This window comes from Agrilus planipennis, unplaced genomic scaffold (assembly GCF_000699045.2).
Source record: "Agrilus planipennis isolate EAB-ADULT unplaced genomic scaffold, Apla_2.0 scaffold89, whole genome shotgun sequence".
In the NCBI taxonomy this organism is placed as follows: Eukaryota; Metazoa; Arthropoda; class Insecta; order Coleoptera; family Buprestidae; genus Agrilus; species Agrilus planipennis.
In genome coordinates this window covers 799,352-813,181 of record NW_020439079.1, presented here as the reverse complement: position 1 = coordinate 813,181, position 13,830 = coordinate 799,352, and the positions used below count along the sequence as shown (strand labels likewise).

At 35.9% G+C, this 13,830-nt stretch overlaps 2 protein-coding genes across 4 annotated transcripts in view; one reads left to right on the top strand and one right to left on the bottom strand.

The window, feature by feature from the left end:
* The window catches only part of LOC108734605, a 371,439-nt gene that overhangs the window by 325,168 nt on the left and 32,441 nt on the right, over positions 1 to 13,830 (bottom strand). Inside the window, exon 1 of one of the 2 annotated variants that reach the window (XM_018466233.1) lies at positions 5,114 to 5,363. The exons of the other annotated variant lie outside the window; for it this stretch is intronic. The gene's annotated coding sequence lies outside the window, so the exon portion shown is untranslated. Of the gene's footprint in view, positions 1 to 5,113; positions 5,364 to 13,830 lie in introns of those variants that run through there. 2 annotated transcript variants of the gene reach the window in all.
* The window catches only part of LOC108734604 (centrosomal protein of 131 kDa), a 42,035-nt gene continuing 38,411 nt past the window's right edge, over positions 10,207 to 13,830 (top strand). Inside the window, exons 1-2 of one of the 2 annotated variants that reach the window (XM_025977315.1) lie at positions 10,207 to 10,346; positions 12,172 to 12,303. In XM_025977315.1, the coding sequence (XP_025833100.1) occupies positions 10,278 to 10,346; positions 12,172 to 12,303 (201 nt within the window). In that variant the 5' untranslated portion in view covers positions 10,207 to 10,277. The remainder of the gene's footprint in view (positions 10,347 to 12,171; positions 12,304 to 13,830) is intronic. The other variant, XM_025977316.1, reaches the window with a different exon arrangement.

Here is a 13,830-nt window from a genome sequence, read left to right as displayed (position 1 = left end):
GAATTAACTTAACGTTCTACACACCTATAAAACTTTTGCTTTGTTTTCTATTGTTAATTTATATACATTTTTGTTTTAAGAAATTGCTAAACATTTTCGTCTAGTACTGTACAGTTCTAGCCGATCTCCTAAGACCGCCCATCGAGAGGTCTGCTCGTTCAAGCTTGTTCCAACTATTTCTGTCTTGCTCACTCTTATTGTGTATTCTTTCTATCTTCGCGCAGATTTCTTCAAGGTCACAATTCAAGCAAATTGAAATGGGCTGTACTACTTTGTTCGTTGGTCAATTTATGCGTTGTAGGAAGAATAAATTTTTGAACTTTCATAAAAAAAAGAACAATTTGTGCTTGTTTTATATTATATAACATTATTTTGAAACTTTTGTTTTGTTTAGCCCGATTTTTTTTTTTGCATTCACTTTACAGTTTAAAGTGTCATTTTAAAGCTCCCATACGTTTGTATACATATATAAAGTTGACCATGACTGTTTTTAAGTGAACTTATTTTTGTTATCTACAGTGATATTATTGTACTTTGTCTTTAAGGTTCTCTCAAATAAATGGATTACATTGGTAAACGTAAATATAAACAAAAATTACCCCAAAATTGCTTTTAATTATCATTGAGAACGAACTGAGAATAATTAAAAAAATACTATTAATAACCGAAAGAAACGGTAAGAGAAATCCGTTTTTACTCTGCTTCCTTTCGCGATTCAATATTTACTTTGAAGGGAAAGCATTTCCGTGTTTTCAGAAAAATACAAACGGATAAAGGGCTTCCTTTAATACAAATTACTCTTCAAAGCTTAAGATTTGATCACTTTTAGCAATTCATGGGCCGACCTTTTCACGTGGCTGCAGAGATGTTAAGAAATATCAGAAGCTCAGACCAATATTTCTGTTGACTTAATGTAATGAAGTGGCGTTAGATTTAAAACTGAGCCTTCAGCAACCGAATTTAGTTTTAGCTCTTTTTCAATTTATAAAATTATATCCGGAGAGATTAGGTTAAGGATTAAAGTCTCATGAAAAAAATACCCGTTAAATGCAAAGCATTCCTGTGTCATCCGCTACCCTGGTGAAAAACAAACATTGCCGTCCTTTCCAGGTTAATTCACTAAAAAAAAAATAAAATAATTTACGTGACGCAAGAAATACCTTAAAAAAAGCAAATATTTTTTCATATTTCCCAGAAGGGATAATGGAAAAATATTTTGTATTGTTGTAATTGATGTGCCCTACTAAGATATCTACTTGTCCAACTGCTCCATGACAGTTTCTGTACGTCATAAACTCAATTAAAAAGAACGAGACTGCCTACAGCGTGCTGATGAGATCTAATAAGATGAAAAATTGCAAAACACACCTGACTTTCGATAAACTATTGACCAAGAACTTATACATACTGGTGAACATAAAATCATTAAAAGGTGGCATCATCTTTTAAAAAATAGGACGTGGAATTGTAAAATTGGTACAAATATCTTCAACCACCTTTTCAAATAAACAATGAAGTAATATGAGTCCAATAAGTGCAGTTTAAGGCATTTGTGAGGTGTTAATATGCTTTGCTCAAGAGATATTGAGAATTCGGTTAGTTTAGGCCAGTTTCCAGAGAAATAGGAGAGATTTTGAGACAGATATAGTTGAAAAAATATATTCCACACGCTCACCATTTTGTACATTTTCGCTCAAGAGACATAAAAAAAAAGACGTCATCGGAAGAAAACAAATATAGACGATATTTTATACAAATATCTAATATTGTTCTGCTGGTGACAAGTTATAATGCATTTAGAGGTATGGTAAGATTATTGGAATTATATTCAAAGAAGAAGGGATTAGAATTATGTAGAGAAAATAATGAAATTTGGAGAGACAAGGAACAGAAAAAAGAAAGAAGTAGAAGAAGTAAAATGGAAGGGTACAGTAATAGAACGGGTCAAAGAATGTAACTACCTGGGATATACGAGGGTGGATTGATAAGTTTCCGGCCTGACCAAGAAAAACAAGGTTTTTAAAAATTTTTTTTTTTATTTCTCAACATAATCTCCTCCAAGGCTGATACATTTCTCATAGCGGTGTTCCAGTCTATTAATGCCATCTCTATAGACTGATTCGTCAAGCTCCTCAAAATAACCATTTACAGCTTCGATTACTTCTTCATTGTCCGCAAATCTCTTACCGCCAAGCCATTTTTTGAGATTAGGGAACAGAAAATAGTCACTCGGGGCTAGGTCTGGAGAGTAAGGAGGGTGCGGCATCAATTCAAACTTTAGATCGTTGATTTTAGCCGTCGCAACGATTGACGTGTGCGCTGGTGCGTTATCGTGATGAAACAAGATTTTTTTCTTCGCCAGATGAGGTCGTTTAATTTTCACCTCGTGGCTCAAACGTTGCAATAAGTCTGCGTAGTATTGACCAGTGATAGTATTACCCTTTGCAAGGTAATCAATGTATATAATACCTCTTGCATCCCAAAAAACAGTAGCCATAACCTTGTTCGCCGAAAAAATTGTTTTTGCCTTCTTTGGAGTTGGTTCCCCTGGTCCAATCCACTGTTTAGACTGTTCTTTGGTTTCAGGAGTGTAGTGGTGGACCCACGTTTCGTCAACGGTTACGAATCGACGCAAAAATTCGCTTGGATTACGCTTATACAATGACAAATTTGCGGTAGAAATGTTTTTTCGAATCAATTTTTGGTCGACTGTTAGCAAACGCGGCACCCATCTTGCACAGAGCTTTTCCATATGCAAATGTTGGTGCAAAATATGTTGCACACGTTCATATGACATCTTACAGGTCTCAGCTATCTCACGCACTTTCAATCTGCGGTCTCCCAGCACTATTTGATGAATTTTTTCGATCATATCTGGAGTTGTGACCTCAACGGGGCGTCCTGAGCGAGGCCCATCAGAGGTGCTCACACGACCCTTTTTAAACTCGGAAACCCACTGCTTAACGGTTGAATATGACGGGGAGGATGTCCCCAGTGTTGAGTCCATCTCTTTTTTAATTTCCTTCGGCGTTAACCCCTTCAAATAAAAGTATTTGATGACAGCACGATTTTCCTGCTTTTCCATTTTTACGAAAACCACAGAGGCGTCTTGTTCAGCGTGCTGTCAAACCTACACTAGCAAGGAGATCGGGCTGAAACTATAGCTACAAGCTATCCAAGGATGGTACTATAGAATGTCACCTCAAGGTAGGCCTAGTGGCGTCATCTCTTGGTTAGGCCGGAAACTTATCAATCCACCCTCGTATAATAGGACAAAATAACAAGGATGATGCATATATAAATAAGCAAATTGCAGGGGCAAATACAATAACGGGAAAACTATGGAGAATTGGGCAAAAACAGTGAAGATGCGATTGAGAAAGATGAATGATTTTATTCAACTCAGTAGTACAAACTATGGGGTGAAAATCCGGGGGTGGAAAAGATATAATCAAGTGGAACATATTTTTAAAAAATACATAAATGAATGTTAAAATTGGAAAGAAGCTCGCTGAACTGCATCTTAAGAAGAGAAACAGAATGTGGAGAAAAGGTGAAGGATAGTAATCAGTTATAAGGAAAAATTGGAGTGATTACTTGAAAGAGGCATAATAAAAATATATACAGAAAAAAGACTATGGATATTGGGACGAGAAACAGATATATATGATGAAGAAAGAAGAAAAAACCTTGGAGGTAACGATGATAAATAAAAAGCAATTGATAGTAGAGAAAAATTTTGGAAGGGGTGCAGGTAATACGATAAAGAAAAGCTGTTATGAGGTAACAAGAGGATAAGACTTAAGAAGAATAGTGGGTGGAAAAACTAGCAGGCGATATAACATATTAAGACCAGAGTATTTGAGAAGAAATAAGGTTATGATATTAATGCGGTGGTTTCTTCTGGGATGTTTTGCCGTGATCCGTAGAGTTTCAGATGCTCCATCGTTCTTCTCTGATCAGAAACGACCCTCAACCGTCAAGTCACTACTGAAGATGTCGTCAGCGAAGAACGGCGAAACTCCATGGTCCACAGTAAAACAGTCCGGAAGAAGCAACCGCATCAAAGTAAGCCAGCCGTGAAGGCCTAAAGATGACGGTAAGGATGTGACAGTTATGGCGAGGCTCAGAATGGGGAACAAATATGATGAGAACAAATATTGGTTAAAAGAGGAGGAGAGAAAGTGTAGAGTATGTGGAAGAGAAAACGAAAGTTTAAGTCATACAAGAGAAGAAGTTGGGGAAAATAAGGTAGGGAGTAACCACAAAGAAATTTTAGGAGCAGGAGGTAAGAGTGCGACTCAATTTAGGAAAGGTTTAGGAAAGAGAATAGGAGGGCAAGAGGGATGACTAATATAGTTTTGTTTTATTTAAAATGAAAAGTTTTAGTTACGTCTAAGAATTAAAAAGATATTTTAATTGGTTCATATGATAAGCGGTTAGGTTATAAAATATTTTTCGCGAACGGTTAATTTGTACAGGTGCGAAACATGAACAGTGGGCGCAGCGGAAAAGAAAAGGTTAGAAGTCTTCGAAATGTGGTGTTATAGGTGAATGATGAGGATAACGTGGGTAGAAAAGGTTAGAAATGAAGAGGTATTAGAAAGAATAGGAGAAAAAAGGACTCTATGGAAGTCAGTAAAAAATAGGCGAAATAGGTTGGTAAGACACCTTCTCCGACATGAAGGTCTAGTCAGAAACATATTAGAGGCAGAAACAGGAGTTAGGAGGGGTAGAGGTAGACCTAGGTTAGATTACTTTTCGCAAATAGTTAAGGATGTGGATTGTTCTAGTTTTAGGGAAATGCGAATTTTAGCTCAGAATAGGAAAGAGTGGAGTTACGTGTCCAACCAATCTTAGGACTGACGATGATGATGATGATGTAATAGTTTTTTGTAAATATATAACTTTTGGTCATAACATGCGTGTAAATATGTACTTTCTATGTTTGGTTTTCCATTTATACAGATTACATACCCACTCACAAAAATCCACCCTTGGAAATAATTTTCAAATATTATTAACATAAACAAATTGTTGTACTCTTGCAGATGCTCTAGTGGGTTTAACACAAGATTTTTATGAAATTATTCACGCACAACAAATTACTCACCCTTTTCTAAAAATCCAATTTTCTCACTACTTAGGCATACATATTAGATGAAGAACGACGTTCATGTAGATCATATGTTTCTATCTTAGAACGCACGATGTAGATAACATACAACACTCATGTTTTTGGATTCGCTTTGTTGAGACTTATTATTTAGAACATTAACAGTTTATAAACGAGCTGTTGACATATTTAAGTATATTTATAAACTACAGTACGGTAAGTGTACTAACATAACCATTTTACAAAACTGGGTACAATACACGAAAGTTTGGTAGATGCACTGAAAACAATCGGAAATTGTACAAATACATGCAACCTACACATTTATTAACTAACATCAGTTTTTGTAAACAGTATTTTATGTTAAAAAACAAACAGAATTCAAAACTAATTTAAAGTACTTCAGTTTATTTTAATTTAATTTGGAATTTAGGGAAAAAGTTGAATTAATACTTTTCGTTTAGACGAAACTGATGAACCAAACTAATCTTTTGTATTTTTAAGAAAAATTAGGCAACTTTTACCTTTCAGTAATTCGAGAAATATAAAAGTACATAAACCAAAATGTGTTAATTTTCGAAGTGGAAAAATGGTAGATTAAATTCTTTTACTTCTTTGACAAAGGACACTCTAAATTTTTATGTGCTTTTCTCATGTCTATTAAAACCTAACGAAATATTTATTTCATTCTACTTTTTATGTTTTACGAAACTACACGACTGCAGAACTTTTTAATTATTGGTTGAAAAAGTACATAGAGAACTAAATATTTGACACATATTCTTTATATGTCTACATACATATTATACAATTACGTAAATTTATTTAAATAGTTCTTAACAATAGCACAAATTCAAAAAATTTTTCGTTTTGATCGACACAGACATCGTTTAGTTTATACGTGTCTCACTGAAATCAATTTTACCATACACGTGACTATTTACGCGAAGTTCCGCGATTCCGGGCGCTCCGGTGACGCAACCGGAACTAAGGGCGGACAAGTCGCGACTGACTCTCAGTGTCGCGTTCGCCGTACCGACACCGTTCGACTATTTCTCCATAAACAGAATTTGCGCAGAAGTTCGAAAAGACGAGAGGCAAAAGGAAACAGAAAAAAAAAACTAACGAAGAAGAAGGTCGCTTCTTTTCGGCACGAAACGGGTGAATTGATAAAATCACGGATAAGTGAACAACAAACGTGCGAGTAAGTGTAAAAGGGCGACCGGACATTCTTCTGTGTTATTATTCCGGTTAGAAGGCTGGCCAACCCTCCTTTGCATCCCCTCGCGCCTCCTTATAATGTAAAAAAGGGAGCACATTAACCGGACTCGGTCGAAAAATGGTCTGCGAGAATGAACATGAGATTGTAAGGATGGCGATGATGATGATGATGATGATGATGGACCCTCTTATGCATGCTTCGACCGTCAAAAGATTTTAATGAATACGTTCCACGCTTTAATGCCACTCTCTTGCCCCGCACCAAACCCTTCTGTTTTCTTGAAGAGCGATCCGCAGGAAATCACGCCAGCGAACCGAAGGATTCAGATAATCCGTTTGCTTTTCAGTAAAAGCTGTTTGTCAAATGCAAGAAACCAGTGCATTGATTCTGCCACAGCAGGAAATTTTAAATGTGGGTATTCCGTGTGCTATAAGTAATTTATTCAGTACAAGTAAGTGATAATAAAAGTCGAATTATTATTGCAAGGAGAACTAGTCCAAAATCGGTTTACACTGCTTCTAGCGTAGAGAACGTCAGACAAGAAAAGCAAGTTAAATTAATAGTAAAGTATTGATTACTTTTGTCTTATATATGAGGCAATTTAAGAAGGGGAAGATGGTAATTACGTATATTAGATGAAGAAAGAAATGAAGATAATTTATCATTTTTTCAAACGGAAAGCTTCTTCCGAATTTTATTCTCCCATGTTTAGTGTTTCACGAACTTCTTGTTCTTCTCTTGTTCTTCCTACATGTCCAAGACTAGAAAACAATGTTTCTTAGTAAGAGCAAGATTTCTTGGCAAGAAATTAGCAAGAAGCAAGAATTCTTGCTTTTTGGTTCCACTTCTATAATGCTTCAATATAAAAGAAGAAAACAAGCAAGTTTTACCTAAATTATTCACTGATACATAAGTATACTTCGTTTAGTTTCTGTAGCGATGTGACCTTCAGTTTGACAGGCGCAAAGTAGAAAAGAACAGCACTAGGCCAGAAAAAGAAGGAGACAACTCTCCGTTAAACTCTAAACCGGTGAGGAGCGTATAATCCATACAGTACTGCACGGAAAAATTGACCATTTTATCCACTACAATTGCAATGCTCAAATGTGCTATTATTGGTACCATTTACTACTGAAAATATCAACGAGATGTTAAGATAAAAGTTTTAACGCTTGTTTTCGACTCGCACTACTATTCATGATTGAACAAAACTTTTAGCAGGTACTGTATGAAAAAGTACGAGGGTGGATTGATAAGTTTCCGGCCTGACCAAGAAAAACAAGGTTTTTAAAAATTTTTTTTTTTTTATTTCTCAACATATCTCCTCCAAGGCTGATACATTTCTCATAGCGGTGTTCCAGTCTATTAATGCCATCTCTATAGACTGATTCGTCAAGCTCCTCAAAATAACCATTTACAGCTTCGATTACTTCTTCATTGTCCGCAAATCTCTTACCGCCAAGCCATTTTTTGAGATTAGGGAACAGAAAATAGTCACTCGGGGCTAGGTCTGGAGAGTAAGGAGGGTGCGGCATCAATTCAAACTTTAGATCGTTGATTTTAGCCGTCGCAACGATTGACGTGTGCGCTGGTGCGTTATCGTGATGAAACAAGATTTTTTTCTTCGCCAGATGAGGTCGTTTAATTTTCACCTCGTGGCTCAAACGTTGCAATAAGTCTGCGTAGTATTGACCAGTGATAGTATTACCCTTTGCAAGGTAATCAATGTATATAATACCTCTTGCATCCCAAAAAACAGTAGCCATAACCTTGTTCGCCGAAAAAATTGTTTTTGCCTTCTTTGGAGTTGGTTCCCCTGGTCCAATCCACTGTTTAGACTGTTCTTTGGTTTCAGGAGTGTAGTGGTGGACCCACGTTTCGTCAACGGTTACGAATCGACGCAAAAATTCGCTTGGATTACGCTTATACAATGACAAATTTGCGGTAGAAATGTTTTTTCGAATCAATTTTTGGTCGACTGTTAGCAAACGCGGCACCCATCTTGCACAGAGCTTTTCCATATGCAAATGTTGGTGCAAAATATGTTGCACACGTTCATATGACATCTTACAGGTCTCAGCTATCTCACGCACTTTCAATCTGCGGTCTCCCAGCACTATTTGATGAATTTTTTCGATCATATCTGGAGTTGTGACCTCAACGGGGCGTCCTGAGCGAGGCCCATCAGAGGTGCTCACACGACCCTTTTTAAACTCGGAAACCCACTGCTTAACGGTTGAATATGACGGGGAGGATGTCCCCAGTGTTGAGTCCATCTCTTTTTTAATTTCCTTCGGCGTTAACCCCTTCAAATAAAAGTATTTGATGACAGCACGATTTTCCTGCTTTTCCATTTTTACGAAAACCACAGAGGCGTCTTGTTCAGCGTGCTGTCAAACCTACACTAGCAAGGAGATCGGGCTGAAACTATAGCTACAAGCTATCCAAGGATGGTACTATAGAATGTCACCTCAAGGTAGGCCTAGTGGCGTCATCTCTTGGTTAGGCCGGAAACTTATCAATCCACCCTCGTATGTTTAATGAACAAGAGTCGAGAGTATAATGAGCTTTTTTCTCCCTACCTACGATTTTGCCAGCGCGCATCCAAGATATTGGGAGGGGCACATCGCTAGAGAAAGTAAATGAAGTATACATTGTAGTTTTCTCAGTTCAACTATAAGGAATTCCTATACATGCTGCCTTATTTGCCTTTAACACTCGTTTTAATAACAGAAAAGGACATGATAATGAAAAGGGTTGTAAATAATTTTATTGATGTAAAACCAACATCAATTGTTTTATATCAAAAGAATATTTAAAACCCTATTTTGGTTCTGATATTTTACATATTCTGCATTTCGCAAACAGAAAAAACGTATAGAAAAGTATTTTAAATGATTTTCTCAAAAAAGTATTTAAATGCGAAATAGAAATAGGTGTTTCAAATGCAAATTTTTCAAATAAATCACATCTCTATATTACACGAATTAAGGCAAACTAGACTTGGGGACTCCCCACATCAGCGCAATAATAAGAATTAGCAATACAAAAAACGTCAAGCCAGTAGCAAAGCAAGAAGTAAAAAAAATTCTTGTCTTGCTAAGCAACTAAGACAAGACAAGAAGTTAACAAGCAAGACAGCGGGTAATCTAGACTTCCACCGTAGCCATGAATCCTTAGTAACCCTTCTTCCAGATAAATTAAACGGAAAATGACCTTAACTAACCGATCTCCTTTACCAATTATTATGAAATATCTAATATCCACGTATGATGATCCCCTTGAGATTAAAACTTTTGGTTCGCCTGTCCCGTCTATTTGTAGAAATTATAGATAGCGCTGGCATCACTGAATTGTTTCCGTGAAGTTAAAACAAAATTTAAAATAACTTACAACTAATTATTATAATTTAATTCATTGTGGCATCACTGAAAATTTAAAGGAAATATTCAATGAACTTTTTCATTTCAAATTTACGCAAAAAAGTTTAGTTTTTATTGAGATAACTTAGAGATTAAAGCTTCGAGTATCTGGAAATATTTTTCAACAGCCACGATGCTCCTCTTTACCGTAGCCTCAATGATTCCCAAGTTAAGGACATGAGACAGATCGATAACTATACAGTAATAGGGTTCCGTTACCTTCAGGTACCTAATATGAAACCTTACCAGCGATAATAATGACTTGGGGTGTAATGAAAACAATACATAGGTATTATAATTATAGTTTCTGAATTGCCACAAAGTTAGAAACCTTGTTGTCCCACACTGTAATCTGAACGAGTATCCATAGTTACCATTTGTTTGTATCGCTTCATAAACTTCCATACCTATCCATGTTAAACACGATACTTTAAGGCACTATTGAATGTCGCTGTCACAACCAACAGTTTGACGTAGAGTCAGACACGTCTGTGTTGATTTTATTTTTTATACAAGAATGTCAGTTAAAGATCTGACGAAAATCGACGAAGAAGAAGGAAAGCAACTGAAACTGACTGGGGATAAGGTGAGTTTTCGACTGAATCGTAACAATAATAAAGTAATCAGTAGACCGCTACACAAAACTACACAATAATTTTATAAATTTGTATATGCACTACATATTAATCATGTGAGGGGGTCCTCAGGCAACCAAACTCCCTAGTCCCTCTCAGAAAATAATTTAATTTTTGTAAACAGGCGTATCGGTAGGTAATCTATTTACTTTTAAGGTTGTATAGGTATAATATTTAGGAAGAAGTCACTTGTATGCCGCGAACGGTTAACCTAGAAATTCAAACAAAATTGTCAAAGGTGTATGTTTGGAGCGTGACGCTGTACGAGTGCGAATCATTGACGATGGACGTAGCGGAAAAGAAAAGGTTAGAAGCGTTTGAAATGTGGTGCTACAGGCGTATAATGAGGATACCCTGGATAGAGAAGGTTAGAAATGAAGAGGTATTAGAAATAGGTGAACAAAGAACTGGGGAAGTCAATAAGAAAAATAGGCGAGATAGGTTAGTAGGACACCTTCTCAGACATGGAGAGCTAGTCAAAGGCATATTAAAGACAGAAACAGGAGTTAAGAGGAGTAGAGATAGATCTACATTCATAAATAGTTAAGGATATAGGATGTTCTAGTTTAAGATTAGCTCAGGATAGGAAAAGGTGGAGGTGCGTGTCCAACCAGTCTTAGGACTGACGATCTTATGATGATGATGATGAGGTACAACATTTATAAATTCGCATATTGTTGTTAGAGTTAAACCGTTCTGAATCAATTAAAACCAAAAAACAAAGTGTGGGTACCTTCCCGATATTCTACCGGAAAGAATCATTTTGATATGACCACTATTTTAACGTTATTTTTTCCCGGAATTTTAAAGAAAATTGAAGAATTCATAATGTTCTTCCAGAATGTGTGATTTAAAACCTGATTTTTTGTTACATACTTCGTACAATCTACCATTTTGTAAGCTCAAAACTGATAGTTCCATTTGCAATAGTATTTATATTTTGTTCATTTTCAAGAGAAAAAATGATCAAAAGTGTCTTTTTAATGTTACTTTTTGGACAAAAAACAGGTAAAAGTCAGTAAAAAATATTTCGTTGTAACAGCAAAATAATGTATTAAGTTGTTGCATTTCATAAAGAAAGTGCCCCCATTAAAACAGTTGCCAGCAATCTCGTTTATAATCAGTGGTGTTGTGCTAATTTTTTTTTACCGGAATGCGTATATATAATTATATAGACAGGGCCGATCCTGGGTAGGCGGCCGCTCTGTGTGGTCTCATGTCCCAAATTTGACGATGACGGGGGGGGGGGGATTTCCCCCCAATTTTCGCCCGTCGCCAGGATCGGCCCTTTTCACGGTTCGGAAAAACAAGCCGGTTCGTTCAGGTTTTTATTCCGGTTCGGGTTCGGTTCAAACCCTTGTTTATAATAATACATATAGAAATTCGTCAAAAATTAGAAAAACAATCAGCAATTCTTTTTAATTTTTTTTTTCAATACGTCAGCCAATTCTCGTTATCAGAAATCATCTTTAGTTCCGGAACGCGTTCCTGTCCAAAAATAAAGTACCGGAACGACGTTCCGGAGCGTTCCGGCTCGACAACACCACTGTTTATAATAGTCCTTTCGTATATTCATTGTACTGGATTAAACAATTTAATGAAATTCGCATTTTTCTTAGCATATTTACCAAAAGTCCTCTTAGAATCGTAGGCGAGCCATTAAATAAATAAAAGAAGAAGACGCATTCGTTGTGTTCCTCAAACTTAAACTTCAAATAGTTAGATAAATAAACAAACAAACAAACAAACACGTTTATATCCGAACAATATTTTCAGATTAACTTGGCAATCCGTCCGACAAATAGTACGTCAACGGCAAGCTCGCGATGTGCTCTGCTTGGAAGCTGCGGACTCTCGTCCAATCGCCCTCTGTCTGCGGTTCCATTATTGGACTTCTACAGACTGAAGGTAATGAATATTTCCCTGTGTTTGCTAGAAACTCCTCGCCGACTAAGTTGACAGTATAAACCGGCCTCTGGAGAGGCACATAAACCATCGAATCCCCATCGATTCGTACCGAACACAAAGATCAGTTGATAGATTTACTCGCTTCGCTGTAATTCCATTTACATCATTAACGAGCAATATTCATTTAACTACATAAAAGAAACTTTTACCCCAGGTGGGCTGAGCATTATTTATGGCTTAAAGTTTATGTTTTAAAAATGAGCATAAAACATGGAAAAGCAATTTAAAAATGTGCGATTTGCTAGCGTTTAGGTTCGTCGGCAGGGATGTGGTTTATTCGAAATACTTGCATTTTAAATGCGAATACAAAATAAAAAATACTTATTTTTGTATTTTATTTGAAATACTTTTCCAAACGTATTTTCTATTTGTAAAATGCAAAATACATTTTTGCCGTTAAAAGTTTTGCTAGTATCAGCGATAAAACATTATATAAAATGAATGAAAGTTGCTCACATTGGTCATTGAAGGTATTAGAACCTTAAAAAGAAGACAATGAGACGTTACATGAATGCCTTCTAATTCTTTAACTGAAGAGAGCCCAAAAAATTCTAAACTCCTTGGAAACGAATAATCTAAAACATTGGATCGATATTGTTTTCCGGGTTCAATGTCATTGTCTATGGAATTTTGCAGTTCCAAATTGATATCAGCATATGCCAAATCACTAGTTATCGTACTTTTAGCAAGGAACTACGAAATTCTATAAATTACGACAAAATAGCCTGCAAAACAGTATCGGATTGATATATGCCAGCTGTGTAAAACTGAAAACTACAAGATATTGTGGTGTGCTAATAAATACGTGTGGCGAAATAACACTTATTGTTTTTTTGTGTGTGTGTCTAAATATTTTTTCTAATTTTATTTCATTTCAAATAATATTTCAATTCAAATATTATTTCACTTCAAATATTATTTCAATTCTTTTCAACTTCTTATCTTGTAAATACTTTGGTTTCGTTTCAATCTAAACTCTATTGTTCTCTCAATCACTTTTACCCAGAAATCCAACTACAACCATACCTGCATGTACTCCCATACTAATATCTGGTTTTACCCTTAATTGCTTTCTCTTGAATTCTGTACTATCTAATTCTGTGTATTCCTACAAACTAGTGTCTTCACCCTCTCTCTCACTACTTTTCCTTCTAGAACCTTCTATCAAATCTACTAACAACCCTGTCCTATAAATACTCCCAAAAATTCTTATCTTTACACAGTCTACCGTCTACTGCTACCCTTTGTAAGTGTTTCTGCTTTTATCTGTATTGTTTTCATTTTTGTTGTCTTTGTTATTGTTGCATTATCTTGTTCTTTTTGTCACTTTGTTCTCGTTTGTTTGTTTCACTCCTTGTGCCTTTTTGTTACTTGTGTTTTCGTTTTGTTCTTGTTGTATATAAATTGTTATTCGTTATTGTTAGTGTTTTCTTGGTATTTAAATAATATACACCAAAAGACACTAAA